Here is a 20,236-nt window from a genome sequence, read left to right as displayed (position 1 = left end):
TCATATATATGACCATTGCAGTGTCTTGGGGCCTTGGGGTCACCTTTTGTGACCTGACACTCAAAAGTCAATGGAGAAGCCAGATTTATTTAACAACCATGTTACTAATTTAACAACTGAAGTGATTCATTTAAAAACTGTGGCAAGAAAGGCTGAAAAATGGGGCAAAACTCAATTAACAATGGTCTCACTTAGCAACAGAAATTCTGTTGTGGCCATAACTTGAGGACTACCTGTACTTGCTCCCATTTCAGCTAGAGGAGGATATCCAAGGTAGTCCCCGACTTACAACATCAATTGAGGCCGGAATTTTGGTTGTAAATCATGACAGTCATTAGTTAAGGTATCCATGTGCCTGGACCTGATTTGCCAGTTGTTTTTATGGTGGTTGTTAAGTGAATCACACAGTCATAAATATATTTTTGCCAGAAACTGACAACAAAACCACCAGAAACCAGAAAAAAACATTGCAAATTGCAATCATGTGACCGTGGGAACACGGCAAATATAAACTGGTTGCCAAGCACACAAAATACAGGCCTGTGACCAGGCTAGGGGGCAGCACAACATTTTGTGAGAGCCAGAAATGCTTTATAAAGCATAAAGCACCCCTTCCAAGGCTGTCATAAATCTGAGCAACTGGTCATAAGTCAAGGATTACCTGTATTCACTTTTAAAATTAGAATAATGCTGTGAAACTGTGAAAGTTGAATCTTGCAACTTCATCTTGCAATTTCATCTTGCAATCTAGATTAGGCCGTGAGGTCCGAGTCTGGCAATTTGGTTGCAAATGTTTCCTCACCGTTCAAGGAGACATCGTCTGTGCCTTTTGAATTGTGCTCGTCTATCAGAACACAGGTCTTTAAATACCTTTTTAAGAGATGCAAATTAGTCAAACCAACAGCCCAACTACCAAACCGAGTGTCATGCCCCTGTTGGAATCTGATTCCGAGGGGGAGATTGAGCAGCTGACAGGGAGTGGGAGTGTGGCTCCTGTGGCTGTGGAGGAAACTGGGGAAGGGCACAGTCTAGCTGGGCATTCAGAGGAAGACCCAAGCCCACCCCCTCTTCATCCTTGGGCACGCAGGGAGGAACGGAGAAGGGAGCAACGTGAGTTACGTGGGTTACGGGGGAGAAAAGGGCCCTGATTCCCTTCATTAGCTGCAGCTGGGAAAACAGGATTTTAAAAGGGGCATTTGCGCACAGCACCTTTCTGGAAGCAAAGTGTGAATTATTTTGGTTTGTCAAAGACTTATCTGGGTTCTGATGTCCTCCCAACTGTATGTGTTTTGTTATCTTTTGAAGTTTTCAATTTCTTATCCTGCCCTGTCTCGTTAATTGCTGCAGCATAGTTTGTGTTGGTTTTTATTTATAATTTATATGGACTTTGGATTCAAACTGAATTTCTTCCCTTTAAAAACTGTTCTTGGGAGAGTTTTTTCCCCAGCCGATGATAACAGGACACTGGGAGTCAGTCCAGTTGGAGGTATTAAAGGGATTTTGCCTCCTTTTGTGACTTTGTTGCTTTTGTGCCATGCCACGGGTCATCACACCAAGCTACTAATATTCAAACACATATAATCTACATATAATCTTTACAAAATCTCCCTGGGCAGCTTGTTTTTAATCAATATGGTATAATGTTTTAACTTGTAATTGCACTTTCGTACTTTTATATACTATTTTAATAGTTCTATAAACACTATTTAAGGTACTGAAATGGTGGGAAACAGAAAGCACAATAATAAATAATACACGAGGAGCACCTTTTCTAACAGATAGCAATGCTGAATGTGAATGCTGAGTTGCATTTGGACAGCTCAGCTTTTAAAAGGCAGTGAATGTATTGCAGAAGTTATTTTTAAACTGGGATCTCCTGCTGGTATAACAAACTGCAAATTCTTGTTTGTAAGTAAAGGATCTAATTTGGGACTACCATTGCTGAGATATATGAGTAAAAAAAGTGGTCTAGGCTTCTTTTTGTGGGTGTAATGATATTATTCAAGACTGGGGGGAGATAGTTGCATCGAACATGCTAAAACTTAATTAGAGATTATATCATATTTTACATTCTTCCAAAACTTTTTTAAAAAAAACACAGAATTCCAGTACATTCTGAAAAATTGTGTTAGCATATATTCTCATCTCCTTGTGTTCTCTGGTATGTCCCAATTCTTTTTTAAAGTTAACTCTGTGAGAAACATTTTTTATTTTCTTTTTATCTTTGTAGGATGAAAATGACAATCCACCCACATTTAGCAAACCTTCCTATGTTGTCACAGTCATGGAGGATATCATGGCAGGTAAGAGATCAGTTTCTATCCTAATCCTTATTATTCCCTCATAATTTCCTTTTTCTTTTTTCTTCTGGCAGTCTTCTTGTGGGGGGTCAGCCATCCAGAACGCATATGGGTAATCTCATCCTCTTCTCATCTAGAGAGGCTCCATAGAAGCAGTTTTCTTGTCAGTCCTTTGGGCTTTGCCATGGTCATCATCTACAGTATTTTGGAGGCATATCAGGCATAACATTCATCTACCTTCCCTAAGTGTGTTTTTAATTACAAAGAAATTCTTACTTTTCATCCTTTTCAAGATAGGAATTTGCCTACTTTACCCATAGCAGGAATTAGACTAAGATATCTACAGGTTTTGTATTTTAGAAGTGGAATGAATAGCAATAGCACTTAGACCTCTATACCAGGGGTCTCCAACCTTGGCAACTTTAAGCCTGGTGGACTTCAACTCCCAGAATTCCCCAGCCAGCTGGCTGGGGAATTTTGGGAGTTGAAGTCCTCCAGGCTTAAAGTTGCCAAGGTTGGACACCCCTGCTCTATACCATTTCATAATGCTTTACAGTCCTCTCTAAGCAATTTATAATGGGTGCATTCCTTGCAATGCTGACGGTCAGCATATTACTCACCCACCAATCTGGATCCTCATTTTACCAACCTCAGAAGGATGAAAGGCTGAGTCAACCATGAGCTGGTCAGAATCAAACTTCTGGCAGTGAGTCATGAATTAGCCTGCGTTACTGCATTCTCACCACTGCACCACCACAGCTCTTCAATCACCAGGGATATCAATCATTATCCTTTATCTCCGAGTTAAAAATGTCAACTTGTACTGCATACTTCATACCAATTGCAGGTAGAATGCATTAATCTCCCTCTTGAAATAACTAGCTGTAAACTCTACAACTGACATACTTGACTTAATTTTATAACTTTTCTGCTGCGGCTTGCTATTATAGTATCTTAACTGATGCTACACATTCTTGTGTGTTATTTTGGTGTCCCAAATAAATATAGTACCTATTATAGACTTTAAAGCTGCTATTTTTAACAATTTTCTCAATGATATTCTAAATTGGAATCTCAGTCAATCACAAGACATTTATTGACTGTAACTAAATGGGAGGTAAATAAAGGTAAAGGAATCCATGTTGGTTTTTCTCTGCTAGTTGTTGCTAACTATAGGGGGCATGCACATCTCCATTTCAAGGCCATTGAGCCAGCACTGTACAAAGACATTTCCATGGTCATGTGCCCAGCATGATGTCAAGGAATGCTCTTACCTTCTCATGGACATGGTACCTATTTTTCTACTTGCATTTGCATGTTTTCAAACTGCTAGGTTGGCAGAAGCTGAGATGAGGACAGGAGCTCACCCCGTCACATGGAGTTTGGGTCTCGAACGTGGGCTGCCAGCTTTCCAGCTGACAACCCAGTGTCTTTAACTGCTAAGCCATTGTGCTGCTACCTAAATGGGAGGAGTTATCCTGAACACATGGCTTTATTGGATGAAGCTCAGATTCACTTTGTATCCTTAATTCAACCTTTCCCAACTGGGTGCCACCCTTTGGAATTCAGTTTACCTTGTCATTTTCTCAGTGACATCTGTAAATCTTACAATGAAAGGAGTATGAATCCTAAGAGGACACTTAGAATGCAAAAAGCAGGCTTTAGATTGCTTCTGTACCAGCCCTTTTCTGGAAAATGTATGGATTTTTTTTCTTGTTTAGCTACATGGAGCCTTGATCTTTAGTCCAGTGCTTTGATCATTCAATTACTTTATTAGATTTTTTTCTGATTTTTCTCCATTCATATCTCCCACAGTAAATTTTGATTATAGATCACTAATTTACCCTGTAAATGCTTGTAAAGCGCCTGACTCTATAGGAGCTCTGGGCAGCTTCCAGATAAAAATTAAAAGGAAGCAAAATGTATCAAGAAAAAAAAAGCCTTTGGGGTTACGAATTATGCAAATCAACATTGCAGTAAACTATACAAATGTTAGATAGATAGATAGATAGATAGATAGATAGATAGATAGATAGATAGATAGATAGATAGATAGATAGATAGATAGATGATAGAATTCTTTATTGGCCAAGTATGATTGGACACACAATTTGTCTTGATGCAAATGCTTTCTGTATATGTATGTATGTATGTATGTGTGTGTGTGTATGTGTATATATATATATACACACATACATACATACATACATACATACATACACATACAAAAGATACATTTGTCAAGAGTCAAGAATCATAAGGTACAAACACTTAATAGTAGTCATAGGCTACAATAAGCAATCAAATCATACTAGGAAACCGTGAATATAGATCGTAAGGATACAAGCGACAAAGTTACAGCCATACAGTCACAAGTGGGAGGGGATGGGTGATAAGGAGTGATGAGGAGATTAACAGTAATAGTAGTGCAGCCTTAGTAATAGTAATATAAACTTTCCAAAATAAATGAATAAATATATTTGGCTCTTCATCTTATTTTTCTTGCTTTCTTCAAGGAGCAACAGTGCTATTTCTAAATGCTACTGACTTTGACCGATCAAGAGAATATGGCCAAGAATCTATTATATACTCTTTGGAAGGATCATCACATTTTCGCATTAATGCTCGTTCAGGTAAGTACAACTACGAGTATCTCGTTACTTTTCTTGATTTTTTTTTTAATTTAATGGCTTTGTTTTCATCCATCTAACAAATTGCCCACTAAAAGAGAAATAAAAATACAGCTATGAATGTGAAGATCACACTGCCTAACACCAGAACAAAATCAGTATAGTTCTTGTGAAACATTTGTGTTATATGAATGCTCAAACTGCCCAGAATTCAAAGCTGTGTACTGCCTGTAAATCAGAGTAAATTGCCTTAAAGCTCAGGTGTGTAATCTGTTTTTGAATGGTATGCCAGAAATGGCCTGTTCCAGAAAATAAAGCCGAGACAAAATTATAATTTAATTTTAATTAGTTAAATATAGTTAATAATATCACGCCCCACAAGTAATCATTTCTCACTGTCATATTAAAACTTACAATTCAATCAGAATACACACTTTTCGAGTGGAGCGGGGCATCCAAGGATTTGGGGGAATCAAAACAAGTTGAAACTCTTAAAATGCCTTTCCTGGTGTTTTGTTTCATTTTCACTAGAAATATGAACATCTCTCAGATCTTAGTGATGGAAGTGGCATTTAACACTGAATACTATATCTGCCCACTCTTGAAATCCAAAATAAATATATGTCTGACTATCTTCCCCCTGATCACATCAATGAAATACAGGTCACAGATTATTTAAGAAATTGGTTTCACTGTCACACTGTTCTTGGGAATATCTTTCTAATGTTCAGTCAGAATCATCTTTCTTTAACCTAAATCCTGTATTCGATGTACTAAAGTCCATAATAACTGACAAAACATCTTCCTACTGGGTGACATACTTTCCAGTATATGTAGACCTCTAATATATCCCCATCAAATTCTTCTTACCTAATGACTAAGCACTTCCAACTTCTACATTCTCTCTTGACTATGAGAATCAGAATAGAAAGGTGTTGGGGTTAGGTTAATAACGGCTATCTGAACTGGTCTTAAAATGTAATGTGTTGTGACATGCTATTTGAAGTTGACTGTGACCAATGCCCACAAAAATGGGACAATCATTTCCCACGAAGTATAATTCTGTTCACATATCTCAATATTATACCTGCCATATCACGTTTTCCAACCATATTCAGTGTATGATCAACTCCTGTTCCATTATCTTTCTGTATGTACTATCAAGTCAAGTATCTCCCACCCTACATCTCTGAATTTGATTTTAAATTTCTTAAGGATTCCCATATTACTTAGTCATTTTCTCCCCAATGTTCTTATTACATGCCATATCTTCTCATTTAGGTGTTCAGACCAAGAGTAACCCGTCTTCTTAAACCTTTTTGAGAGAGAAAGATTTCAGCAAGTTGGGTCAGAAAGGAAAGACCAGATTTTATGGAGTTTGTGTCCCACTAGATATCAAGTTCATTAAATACCCTGCCATTACTATATTACTATTTCATCTGAAAGAAAGTAGCTTGTGGAAAATATATTAAAGCATCAAGATAGAAACCAGGAGACTGTTAACCCTAGTCCTGCCTTAGGTACAAAGCCAGCTGGACCAGTCCCCTTTCTCTCAGTCCCTAGGAAGGAGGGACACTTCCCAAAAATAATGCCAAGAAAATTTCAGGAAGTTGTCCAGAGAGTTGATAGAAGTCAAACTTAACTTGGAGATATGTTTTTGTATGTATATACATACATATATATATGATACTATATGTATTGTTTTTATTGTTGGGGTTTTTAAATGTTATTATTGTAAATGGCCAATAGTTGTTAGAATTTATATACACAAGTACGTGTAGCAAATAAATATCTTTAGTTAATAGCAAGAACTAACAATAGATGGCAGTACAAGTTTTGTTTATTTTATTCCAAATCTCTTTCTAGCACTACCAAGTTTATTCATTAAGATTTATGAGCAGATGTCTAATTTTTAGCACAGGTTAGTCTTCCTCCTTCTCCACTGCACCTTTTTGAACAGGCAATATCTTCTACCTGTGGTACTCCAGACATAGGACTCATCCTATCAGATCTCGGTTATAGCTATTAAATCATATTTCCTTTTTGCACTGAGTTCAAGCTAATATTGCTTACTTCCCATATGCTGTTCATTAAGCTACAGACAATGAAGGCCGTGAACTTTGGGATCCAATCTTCTTTCTGTGTTGTCACTGAATGATTTAATAGGCCTCAATGCGGCAGCGTTTTCTCTATAACCACAAATCTTTATTTGAGTTTTTTACCACAGGGTTTTCATCTCTAACCCATGCAAGATTCCGTCTCACTTACAAATGCCCAATAGATATTATTCACAGTTAGAAAGATTAGATTTTAACAAGATCTTACTAACCAGGTACATTGAAACAGAAGGAAAGGATGAAGTTACAGAATCTTGTATGTAGTTTGCAATCTATTTTTCTGTAAGTGTATTAGGTTGAGGATCCTTTAGCTGTCCGGAGGACCACATCTTAAGGCAGTGGAGAGGTTGCTGTTTGCTTTGCAGATATGGAAAGTGTTGCCCAGTAATGTTTTGCAAACTACTTTGCAGTCTTAGGAGTTGTTCTGTCATCTCCCATCCTGATTCTTGCTTCTGGCAAATATCACTAGCAGATCCGGTTTCCACACATTTGTGACAATTCTTCACAGTTATTCTTTTCTTGCAAGGTGTATTTACATCTTTTTTTGTTTTTCAACTGTCCTAACTTACATTCCACAACAATTGTTTTTCTCCCTGAAGCTGCAAAGCCAGTTTCTTCTTCAAGGACTCAAAAGCTATTGATGAGCTCTATAAGTTGGTCTTCTGAGCTTACCTTTCTTGTCTGACTGCCTTCCATATGGAGAGAAGCTTCTTCCATGATCTCTTGTAGTGCCTCCTTTATTTGTTCTAAGTTTTCATCCTGTCTCATGAGCTAGGTATGGTCAGAGTCCTCTGATTTTTTTTTTCAAACATCACTACAAGTTTGCACTCTAAATATTGTTACAAATGGTTTACAGACAGAAATATAAAAATGCCATAAGCAGGTTGCAACGAGCAAGTCCTGATTGTCCATCTTCGTTTTGTTTCATCAAGGCACCACAAATATCTATCAGTTTCTTGTTAAATTCTTAGACCCTCAAGTTAACCACCTACATTAAAAAAAATGGTTGGGGACTTTTTTCTTAGAATCTCCCAGCAAATTCTACTGAAAAACTCCTCCTTAGACTCCTGGTTGATTCAGTGAGTTTACTTCTTCAATTCGACTGCCTTCTATCACTCCTACCATCTCAGGAGGAAACAGTCACTCCCCACTGCCAATCAAAGCTCACGAGACATACTTTTGGAATTGACAGCTTTTAGGGAAAGGACTCCACTCTTTTTGTGTTTCCGTTCTGTTGAATTGAGGAATTTATCAGATTAGCAAATACTAAGAAGATGCTTATGCCTAATAGAGACTTTGTGCTAAATAGTGCAATGTTTCCCACACCTCCTTATATATTTCTTTACAAAGATACCTGTGCTTTAAGATCATCTGATGAAGTGCACCAACAAGTCCCTGCACTAATATAGAATTCTATCTTTATACTGTCTTAAAATGTTCTTATGTTTGATACCAATCCAGATATCAAGTAAAACTAGATTTGTTTGTCAGAGCTGTTTCATTTTACTTTTATAAATTTTGCTTTGAATGTTGTAATCACTTAAATCTGCTTCTCATCTAAAGTTGTAGAGAATTTGAGTTTCAATGTTAATTTAATATATTCTTTGTCTGCTTCCAGTTTTATATTTTTTTTTAATCCTTTCCATTTTAACCTGCCTATGTCTTTTCAGGTGGATCAAAACAGCAATTGTTTTTTTGTAAATCATAAAGCTAAACCTACTATTTTAATGGTTGGTGTTATTTTCGTTTTAAGTATCCTTAAAGTGTCTCTTGATGGGACAGAGTGGAGGAGGAGGAGGGGGAGGGGGAGGAGAGGAGGAGGAGGAGAAGGAGGAGGAGGAGGAGGCAGCTGGCAATAGAAATAATAGCAGGAAATGGAGTGGGAGCAGTAGTAGTATTGTTATTGTTTCTAAGGCACCCAGAGTTGTCTCTAGGCTGGCAAATAAGTAAGTAAATAGGTAAACAAACAAACAGACAATAGCATCAGTAGCATTAATATTAATTTTGCTTTCCCCACTCTTATCTTCTCAAGAGAGGCATCAACATCCATAACTCCCAGCCATCATAAGCGACTGTGGTATTAGACTGTGCTAATACATATATATATTCATATATATGTATATATATCTGTAAGCATCAGACAGTAGGAGCATAGAATCCATTCCATATCAACGATGTAGTGCAAGGATTTTTTTTAAGAAAATGATTGACTCTTGTTTCCTTGCCTGTATTTTTTCCCTAATTTGTCATTTTTCAAGCTACGGAATTGTCAAACGATCTGAAAAAGGCAGAGCAGTGTTTTTGATGTGGCATCACTTTCAGTCCCTTGTTCTCCTCCCCTGTTCTGTGGGGAAGGAGACGAACCTGGCAGTGGTTCAGGGGAGAGAGAATCCGAGAAGAACTCTGCAGGAATAGTACTGCTAAAATTAGCTGAACGTGCTCCGTGAAGGTGTGCCTAATTGGATGTAACTTTGTGGGCAAAGTGGAGCAATTCATCACTGAGACGTGTCCTTTTTCTTTAAGTCCCCCGCTGCCCCCTTTTTTTTTTTTCCCCCAGACTACAGATTAATGGGTACCACAGGAACTTGGGAGGCAAATGTATTTCAATGAATCTTTTGACCTCTTGCAGTTCAAGATCAATTTTTAATCGTTTCCTCCAGATAATCTGCTGTGGACAGCCCCTTAAAATTAAAGTGATTTGTGTTTGACCAGGGAATTGAACTTCGGTGTATACGCTGAATATGGGCGCCATGGGATGGAGGGATCAATGGACAGCTCCATCTTGGTTAGCCTACTGTACAAACAAGACAACTGGGCACCTTTCAGTTCATTATTGGAGCGATAAGAGAGAAGATCAGGCAGCTTCAGAAACCTATTAAAGTAGTATTAGGTCGTGGATCACACCTAGATAGCTTTTTCAGGCACTTCAAACCGACAGACTTTATCATGAGCTTCATAGTGTCATAGTTTAAACTGAATTTATAATTGAACATAATTGAAACATGACTTACATTATTCCAAATATTCCATAATGTATGCCATGTTTCAACTATATCCAATTAACATTGGAGGTGCATTTGATTAGTAAATCACCCCGACGTACAGTTGACCTGTGGTTTCTTTTTCCTCAGCTTTCCTGTTTTCATAGCTTCCAGCATACATCCTCTAGTTTCTCCTAATGGCTTTTCTAGGGTTTCAGATATTTTCTTTCCTTCAGGTCCACTGACTTTCTCCTTCCTGCTCAGATGCTGCAAATTTTCAGCATTTTATTATTAATGCCTTCTCTCTTAGCAATTGCAAGGTGTATCTTCTGTGACCTCATGAAAGGTAAATTCGCAAAACCTTCCAAGTGACTGCACCATGTTATTCTATAAGCTTAGGAAAATAATTTATAACTTAAATGCCTTTGAGCCTCTGGCTTCCAATTTATAAGTTCTTCTTTCCTTTTTCACTTCCCTCTCTTACCTGCTTCAGGGGAAATTACCACCACATCTCTACTGGACCGGGAAGCTAAATCAGAATATATACTCATCGTGCGAGCTGTGGATGGTGGTGTTGGTCACAATCAGAAAACTGGCATTGCAACTGTGAGTTTCACTGTAGTGATTTCATTTGTTGTTTGTAGGTTCTTTTAACAATAATTGGCCTCTCTGTCTTGAACAGAACAGAACTGTTCTTCTTTGACTTAAAAACTTTCAGATGCCCACTTGGTCAGCAGTTTAAGAAAAAAACAAAGAGGTGGAATTGTTTTGTAGAAGGCTTGTTGAAATGTCATCTCAATTTGCTCTCCCATATTAAATTACTATATGTCATTATACTACATCAAATGTATCTTCTACTTTTGTATAGATATATTTAGTAATTGAAGAACTTACTTTTCTGCTGACTGGCTTTTTTGTCATGATGTTTTAAGTGGGTGACCAAATCTTAATAGTTTTCCATAAAAGCTTAATATAGAAAAATTGATTTTACTATCCAGGTACATTTGGGTAAAAGTAAAGGTTCTCCTCGCACATACATGCCAGTCATTTCTGGCTCCAGGGGCTGGTGCTTATCTCCATTAAAAAGCCGAAGAGCCAGCACTGTCCGAAGACGTCTCTGTGGTCATGTGGCTGGCAGGACTAAATGCTGAAGGCACACAGAACATTGTTACCTTCCCACCAAAGTGGTCCCTATTTTTCTACTTGCATTTTTACATGCTTTCCAACTGCTAGGTTGGCAGAAGCTGGGACAAGTAACGGGAGCTCACTCTGTTACGCGGTGCTAGGGATTTGAACCGCTGACCTTTCTGATTGACAAGTGCTGATCTTTCTGATTGACAAGCTTAGCCACTGAGCCATCACGTCCCATTTAGGTACAATTAAAGCAACCCAAAACAGCCCTTCCACCGATTTTTAAAAAATAAGGGGGAAAAGGCTAACTATAAGGGATTTTCCTTAAGATGTTATTTTGCTTTTTAAAAAGGAGGAAGAGTAAGGCGGGATTCTGTATCATCTGCAAGATACGTCTACATTTTCTTTCCCTTTTTCTTCTGTCATGAAGAAATCCCCATCTTCCATATTCCCACTTGTATCATTTTTGTGCCTAATGAGAAGCTACGACCAGGAATAGTTGGAAAGATTATAGAGCTAGGGAGGCTGTGATAGTGTTGGATGAAGTGGTGGTATTCAAATTTTTTCACTACCGGTTCTGTGGGTGTGGCTTGGTAGGCGTGGCAAGGGAAGGATACTGCAAAATCTCCATTCTCTTCCCACCCCACTAACCTGCTTTCCAGCTCTGTTCTCCTGTGCAGGGCAACCAAAGAAGGCCCAGCCAATCAGCTGGGACTTGGGAGGCAGAGAATAGTTGGGGGCGGGGCCAGTCAGAGGTGGTATTTGCCGGTTCTCCGAACTACTCAAAATTTCCGCTACCGGTTCTCCAGAACTGGTCAGAACCTGCTGAATAGCACCTCTGGTTGGATGGAACTCAGACCTAGGTAGGTTACTCCCTATCTAGAAAAATATGCTCACCCATGTTTGGGGATTTTTCCACTTGTTAAACCCTTTCAAACTGAAGTATTTATCTTCCTGTACATTGTAAACAAAATGCCAGAGGTTGGATGTCTTTGAAAAATTGGTTTGAATTCACTGCTTACATTTTTATGAGTCTTCATTCAACTCATTATGGAGTTTTCTGAAGCTGAGAATTTTATCTTGTCAGAACAACAACAAACCTTCTGTGGGTTGACTGGACAATATAGAGATTTGAATTTTGATTTAGGAGACCTGAGTTCATACTATTGCCTCACTATTATACTTTCTGGATTATTTTGGCCAGTTATTATCATTCAATTGAGTCAAACCCACATTTTCATTTTCAAATGAGATGTGAAAATTATATACATTTTAACTTCTGCCTCTTAGCGCATAAGGTAATGAGCATGCCAAGATATTAGTGTAGCAATAATTGTTTTATAATTTTTCTCCCTGGCTTGGTATGTGTGAGGAAAATACATATTTTAGGCCATATTTAATGTGGTCTAATATTTTACTTAGAGAAAAAAGCAATATGACAAAAAAAAAAACCTTTGCAAAATTAAGGAAATATTCTCATTTGGTGTGGTCTATCGTTTGCCATAACCACTTTCTTTACCATACAGCAGAGGTCCCCAAACTTGGCAACTTTAAGACTTGTGGACTTCAACTCCCAGATTGAATAGCTGGCTGGAGAATCCTGGGAGTTGAAGTCCACAAATCTTAAAGTTGCCAATTTTGGAGACCTCTGCCATACAATATTAGAAATTCCTTCGCTTTCCTATTCTGTATTTTTTTAAATATTTATTTTCTTTTTTTTCCTCTCTTGTGCTTTTTAACTCCTTCTCCTTCCCAGATATCCTGTAAACAATCAGCAACTGCTCTTCTATCAGGTCACTGCCCCAGGGCACGCTTTTAATAGGAATTTTAAATGCTTTAAATAATTGAAAGGGACAGCAAGAGATCAAGGCAGCACGTTTAAGCTTTTCCTTTCTTTTTCCATTGCAAACTGCTTCCATGATTCGCTGTGATGTGTATATAGTTTTAGATGCGACTGTCACTTTATTGGCTATTCCGTTGCATTATTTCAAATATATATATATCTTTCGATCCGAATTCTAATTTGCCTCAAGGTTCTTTTGTGAATTCTGTAGAGAAATTCATCCCTAGTGTCATTTCTTTATTTCACTTCAGGGTAGCGTGTATCAGTAAAAACTGCAGCCTTTAGTATTACATGGGGAAAGAAGAACTGCAAAATTTCCGATGACGAGTCTGCTCTGGTCCTTATGCTTTGCTAATATAAGGTCGCGTTTCTTAACATGGGGAAAGAGCAGCAACTTTATAGCAGGCTTCCAGTACTTGAGGGGCTGTCAGCCCCTTCCCCATAGCTCCTGAGGACAGGATAAGAATAATGGATAGAAACTTACCAAGGAGAGCTGCAACCTAGAATTAAGGAGACATTTCCTGTCAGTGAGAACAATTAATCAGTGGCATGGCCAGAGGTTGTGGGTGCTTCATCACTGGAGGTTTTTAAGAAGACAGTGATTTGTCCAGAATGATGTAGGCTGTCCTGCCACGGGTAGGAAAGCTGGACTAAAAGACCTCCAAAGTCCATTCCAACCCTATTATTCTATGTTCTACGATGAATGCTCTAACATGCTGGCTGGAGAATTCCATACATCAAAAAGTTGCTGAAGTTGAGAAACACTGACCGAAGGGAATTCGGTGTTGTGGTGGCGACTATTGTTATTTTTAATTGTTATTATTTGCATCTATATCCCACCATTTCTTGGGGAACTCAAGGCATTTATAAGGAAGCTTCCCCTAATTTTTGACCACCAGAAGCATCCTTGGAGGAGAGGAGAGAGCAAACAACGAAAGCAGCAACGTGTGAATACAGTGCGAGCACCTCCCCTTGTATTAGTTCCTCAAGGTAGTCCAGATAAGATACACAACAATAGAACATAGAATATTAAGAATTGGAAGGGAGCTGGTCCAACCCCCTACCAAAGCAGGAGACCCTTTGCCATTCTGAGCAACTGTGGTACAGTAGTTAGAGTGCAGTACTGAGGGCTACTTCTGTTGACTGCCGGCTGCTTGAAATTTGGCAGATCGAATCCCACCAGGCTCAAGGTTGACTCAGCCTTCCATCCTTCTGAGGTGGATAAAATGAGGACCCAGATAGTTGGGGACAATGGGCTGACTCTGTAAACTCCTTAGAGAGGGCTGCGAAGCACTATGAAGCGGTATATAAGTCTAACTGCTATTGCTGATGCGATTGCTCTTCTGGGCAAATGGCTGTCCAGTCAACCTCTCGTCTTGTGTTTTCCTCCTTCCTTAGGGACCAGATTCAACTGATGTTGATAAGAGAAGAGAGATTTAATCCTAGATTGTGACTATTAACTCTGCATGTGTTAGGTGGCTCTTTCTCCTCTCTTCCAAGGTCATTCCTACATATTGTGTGTTGCGACCTAACTAGCAATAGATTTCTCTTTTTTCTTGCTCATCACCGTCCACAGCCAAGAAGACTATTCAGAGAGGGAGTTTCACTTGTGCATACCCTGAGAATACAAAGGGACCCCGATCCCTTGGTTTAAATAAGGCTATTTATCACTTGCTACCCTGTTATGATAGTGATTGAGGGGCTAAAGAAGAATCTGTCCATGTCAGCATGCACATTTTGGTGAGCAGTTTAACCTTGAGACATCTGCACTGCTTGAATTTTTCCAGAGTGCATTGTGTTCTCCCAAATTAAAATAGCATTTAGATCTATTGTGCTTCGGCATTGTGACTCCACGTATTACCCTGCACCACAATACTTTCTACAATGAGCAGGCCCATGTTCTCATCTGATAATTCAGATGGATCAAGTGGGGTGAGAACAGTAGGCGCAGGATGCTCTCCTTCGTAAGTGCTATTCATTTTCCATCTCTACTCGTGATGATGAATTACCTGAGTCCAGGCTACATAGTACAATCCAAGCAGTCAGGGGTGGGATTCTACCAGTTCGTTATGATTCTGCGCCGTTTGGAGAACCCGCAAATCGTGCCCCTGGCTAGTGCCCCTCCCCTCCCTGCCCAGTCAGTCCTTATCGTGCATGCGCGACATCACGCACACGCCCAACATCGCTGACTACGTTCTCCCCCACCCAGTCACTCCTTAAGGTATTTCTTTTTTTCCCCTTCCAACGATCAGCGTTCCAATGATCAGCTGTTCTGGGATCCCCCTGGCTGCAAAGGGGGGCTTGTGGGGGGGGCAAGCTGTGGTCTTCCCCGCACTCCATTTTTTGCCTTCCTGGGCCCCAGGGAAGCCTTCTGAGAGCAAAAACACCCCCCCCCGAGGCTCCCCTGAGGCCCAGGAGGCAAAAAATGGGGGGATGCTGCAAAAAAAAAAAAAAGAAGAAGAAGCCATGCCCACCCAGTCACAGAACCAGTTGTTAAAAAATTTGACTCTCACCCCTGCAAGCAGTTACTTCCTGTTTATCGACTTGACTGACTACAGGTAGTCCTCAACGTACGACCACAATTGACTGCAAAATTTACGTTGCTAAATGAGACATAACAAATGTAAGTAAACTTTGCCCCATTTTAGTTTAGTTTTAGTTTAGTTTACTTTATTGTCATTGCACCACGTACAACGAAATCAAACACCATCTTCAGTGTACATCATGACCATGAAAATGAACACAAACACACATCCTTCATACTCCGCACATTGAATTGAAAACCCCTGACACCGTACCAACACTGCCCTATACAGTAGAATTCAACAGAGCTACTGCCCTGGGATAGAAGCTGTTTTTCAGCCTATTTGTCCTTGTTTTTATTATTCTGTACCGTCTGCCAGATGGTAAAAATTCAAAAAAGGGGTTCCCAGGATGAGATGGATTTTTGAGAATGTTTTGAACCTTCTTAAGGCAGCGGGAGCTATAAAGCTCTTCCAAAGAGGGGAGAGGGCAACCAATGATCTTCGGGGCAATGACATTAACCCTCTGGAGTGCTGTCCTATCTGCCACTGTGTAGTTTGCAAACCATACAGAGGTGCAGTAAGTTAAGATACTCTTTATGGTGCAGTGGTAGAAGGTCACCAGCAGTTGCTTATTCAGTTGTTGTTTTCTGTGAAGTCTCAGGTAGTATAATCTCTGCTGGGCCTTTTTGACCAGTCCTGCAATCTTTACATGGTTGTTAAGTGAATCACTGCAGTCCTCGAGTTAATAATGCAGTTGCTAAGTGAATCTGGCTTCCCCATTGACTTTGCTTGTCAAGAAGTCTCCCACTGTAACTACATAGCCAAAAAGGCATTAAGTTGTTAATCTAATCCTATGTAGCTTCTTCTCTGGTAATATCACACTACTAACTAGAGCATACAAAACATTTGCTAGACCTATACTTGAATACAGCAGCTCATCAGTCTGGAACCCACGTTACGTATCTGATATTAACACAGTTGAGAAAGTCCAGAAATATTTCATAAGAAGAGTTCTCCACTCCTCTACTCGTTGCTGAAAATCTTATGCCACCAGACTTGAAACTCAATCATAACAATACAAGAGCACACAATAGATACAAACTCAAGGTTAACCACACCAAACTTGACTGCAGAAAATACGACTTTAGCAACAGAGTGGTCAATGTTTGGAATACTCTACCTCAGGGGTCGTGAACCTTTTGGACCTCAGAGACTACCAAACTCATAATTTTAAATTCCAGGGACCACTAACCGGTTCTGTGGGCATGGCCTAATTTGTGGGTGTGGTTTGGTGGTCAGGTGACTGGCTGGGCATGACTTGTATGTAAAAATTATAAATATTTAAATATTGAATTTTTTTATTAAAAAGAGCAACTTTTACCCAAAATCAGGCAAAGCAGGCAGATTGAGTTGCTCACAGAATCATACAATGATCTATCTATCTGCCATCGGCTAGCTCAGTCTCTCAAATTTAATTGCCGTGAGTCTGCACTGAATTTGCTTGCAAGCAAACCTTCAGTCCTAAGGGAGGCTCGGCTGTGCTGAGTCAAAGATCTAAAGACTCGCTAGAAAGCAAGAAATCCAACCATTTCCTGCTTCCTAGCTAATCTAAATCTCCCGGCACAGCAGAACAGATGATGGTTGGAAAAAGGTAAAATAGCAATTTAGTAGGCAAGTTTACCGGGTAAGGAATGAATGGGTGGGGAGGGTTCCCACGGGCCATGTGGGTGGCGCAGCCTTGTGTTTCTGCGCAGCCTGGATTAATTGCTTTGGGGGAGGGGCTCTGGAGGTGAGATTTCTCTGCAGCCCAACAAAATTTTCTCACCGCCCACCTGTGGGCCGTGATCCACCGGTTGGCGACTGCTGCTCTACCTGACTCTGTGGTTTCTTCCCCAAACCCCAAAAACTTTAACCTTAGACTGTCTACTATTGACCTCACCCCCTTCCTAAGAGGCCTGTAGGGGGCATGCATAAGCGCACCAACCGTGCCTACTGTCCCTGTCCTATTGTTTCTTTTTATTTTTCTTATAAGTATCTATCTCATGTGTTCAAAACTATATTTATTCTTATACCTGTATCTTGTAAGCGATTGACAAATCAAATAAATACTAAATACTAAAATGTGATCGTATGGCTTCAGGACACAGCTATGGTCATATATACAACTCAGTTGCCAATTCTGTATTTTGGTCACGTGACCATAGGGATGCCACAGTGCTTATTGCTGTGAAAAACAGTCAAAAATCACTTTTTTTCAGTGCCGTTGTAACTTCAAATGATCACTAAATGAACTGTTATAAGTCAAGGACTACCTGTATGTTCTTCCATAGAACCTTTTAACACTATTTCTGGTAGTAACTTCAATTCTCTTCTTTGTTGAAATCCACTGTCATGAAATAATTACAGTAAGAGGGGAGGAAACTGTATCAGTTGTTACGTTCAAATGAACTGACTCTCAAATAAAAGGATTTAGGTTTTTAGTCTAAATTAGAAATATTTAGTTTGCATATTATCTAAAAGTTATTGTGGCTGACTGTAGATTTATCTACATAGGATAAAGAAAGTGTATGAACCCTTCATTAAAACTGGACATTCGCTGATTTATCTCATTCTTGCATATCCCAAATAATTTTAGGAAACAAAGAGCAAAGCAACATTTAAAAATGAGTTTCTGCTGGTTGAGATGCTAAATTACAAGCAGAAAAACCCAAATTCTAGTCCTTCCTTAAAGATAGAAACCAGCTGGGTGACTTTGAGTCTAGTGAAGAAAAGGACCAGGGGAGACATGATAGCAGTGTTCCAATATTTGAGGGGCTGCCACAGAGAGGAAGGGGTAAAGTTATTTTCCAAGACACTCAAAGGCCTGACAAGGAATAATGGATGGAAACTGATCAAGAAGAGACTCAACCTGGAAATAAGGAGAAATTTTCTGACAGTGAGAACAATCAACCAATGGAACAGAACTTGCCCTCAGAAGTTGTGGAAGCACCACCACTTGAGACTTTCAAGAAGAGATTGGAGTCCCATCTGTCAGAAAAGGTGTAAGGTCTCATGCTTGGGCAAGGGGGTTGATCTGGATGACCTACAAGGTCCCTTCCAACTCTGATTATCTGCTATCTGTTATCCTTTCTTAGCCTTAGAAAGGAGACAACAACAAATCATTTTAAAATTTTGCTAAAAAGATCCTGAATGGTTCTATCTATGAAGTTTCCAGGAGTCTGGACACACAAAAAAACAGTACTAAATCACATTATTTTGTACAAGAACTTCATCTAAGCTTCCTGATTTAATCAAAGCATAGAAAGAAAATACAAGTTTTTAAAACTAACAGATTCATTCCAAATATGGTTAGAATATCTGTGAAAGAAATATTCAGCATGTTGTGTGCAACTAAGAGGCGATCCTGGAAATGGTAGAGGAAACTGGTAAGAGAAAAATTAGTCAAGTATGTTTGTTTCATGACTCATGCATTCATCGATAGAGGTGCTGACATTGTCAGAAAAAACTAAGCAGAAAATTTCAAAAAGCTTCCTGGAGTTAATGTCAGGATTCCGGCAGTCACCCCAATTAAATCATGAGTCTCGAGCCAAACTTCCAAAACTTCAAAAGGATTTATTGGGAGTTAAAAGGTCTGGCACTGCCTGGGGGTAGCTGATTCTGCGATACATCATTCACTGTCACCCTTGAACCTGGTTTCCCCCCACCCCCTGGGTGTATCGTAATTTGTATTCTCCAATGGGACACATCCATAGCCAAGAGTCATCAATCATGTTCTCCAGTTAGATATTTGCACGGCAGAAACTTCAGTCACTTAGTTACCATCTTTGAAAACTATTTATGGAATGCACTTTCGATTTCCAAGCTGCCGCACTGCTCTTTCAAACCCCTTCCCCCCCCCTCCCTTTCTGTTGGCAACTCTAAAAAGACATGTTTTATGAGCTGACAGTTAAAGTTCAGAGATTAGAGGAGGGGAGTTATTAGTCCTTCTCTAATGAAGAAGACGTTTGTAAAGGTGCTATAGTAATGCTGGGAGAATCTGAGTGGAATACCTGAAAAAAAAATGTGAATTTACAACTGTGGTTCTTTTCAGGTAAACATCACTTTGCTGGACATCAATGATAATTATCCTGTATGGAAAGATGAGCCGTACTTCATCAACCTAGTGGAAATGACCCCTCCCAACTCCGATGTCACAACAGTAGGTGTCCAAGTATGCAACACACACCCTCCTGTGCTGCGGCTTTTTATTTCTCGTATGCAAAAATCACCGTTTGAACTCTCTTTAAGCTTTTCCCTGCCTGTTGGTTAAAATATTTAAAACATATTTATAAAATATTAAAGGGAGGGAATGAAGTACACATGGAAACAGGATTCCACAAATACTTTAAAGCTAGGGGTCTCCAACCTTAGCAGCTTTAAGACTTGCGGACTTCAATTCCCAGAATTCCTCAGCCAGCATCTCCCGGGGGGGCTCTGGACCAATCATCTTGTCTCAGCTCAATGGGTATTGTTATTGTAGAGGAAAAATAGGGGAGAGAGCTAAGGTTGGAGACCCCTGCTTTAAACTACATGATCCCCCAAAATGTATACATTTATAAATGCTTGTCTAGCCTATCCCAAGAAAGCCATTTGGAGGAAGGTGGCTTACAAAAGAAAACGAGCTAATGGACAAATATAATTAGCACGCGTACCAACCTTTTCACTGAATA

At 39.5% G+C, this 20,236-nt stretch overlaps 1 protein-coding gene across 1 annotated transcript in view; it reads left to right on the top strand.

Moving 5' to 3' along the window:
* Positions 1–20,236, top strand: part of CDH23 (cadherin related 23) — a 537,909-nt gene that overhangs the window by 348,831 nt on the left and 168,842 nt on the right. The window contains exons 18-21 of the mRNA XM_087932328.1: positions 2,231–2,303; positions 4,817–4,933; positions 10,522–10,634; positions 19,618–19,725. Coding sequence (XP_087788454.1) covers positions 2,231–2,303; positions 4,817–4,933; positions 10,522–10,634; positions 19,618–19,725 — 411 coding nt within the window. The remainder of the gene's footprint in view (positions 1–2,230; positions 2,304–4,816; positions 4,934–10,521; positions 10,635–19,617; positions 19,726–20,236) is intronic.

The sequence above is a fragment of the Pseudonaja textilis genome, chromosome 4 (assembly GCF_049901715.1).
Source record: "Pseudonaja textilis isolate UNSWEBS1 chromosome 4, rPseTex1.2, whole genome shotgun sequence".
NCBI classification, from domain to species: Eukaryota; Metazoa; Chordata; class Lepidosauria; order Squamata; family Elapidae; genus Pseudonaja; species Pseudonaja textilis.
Note: the sequence above shows the minus strand (reverse complement) of the source record. Positions and strands in the feature narration are given on the sequence as shown.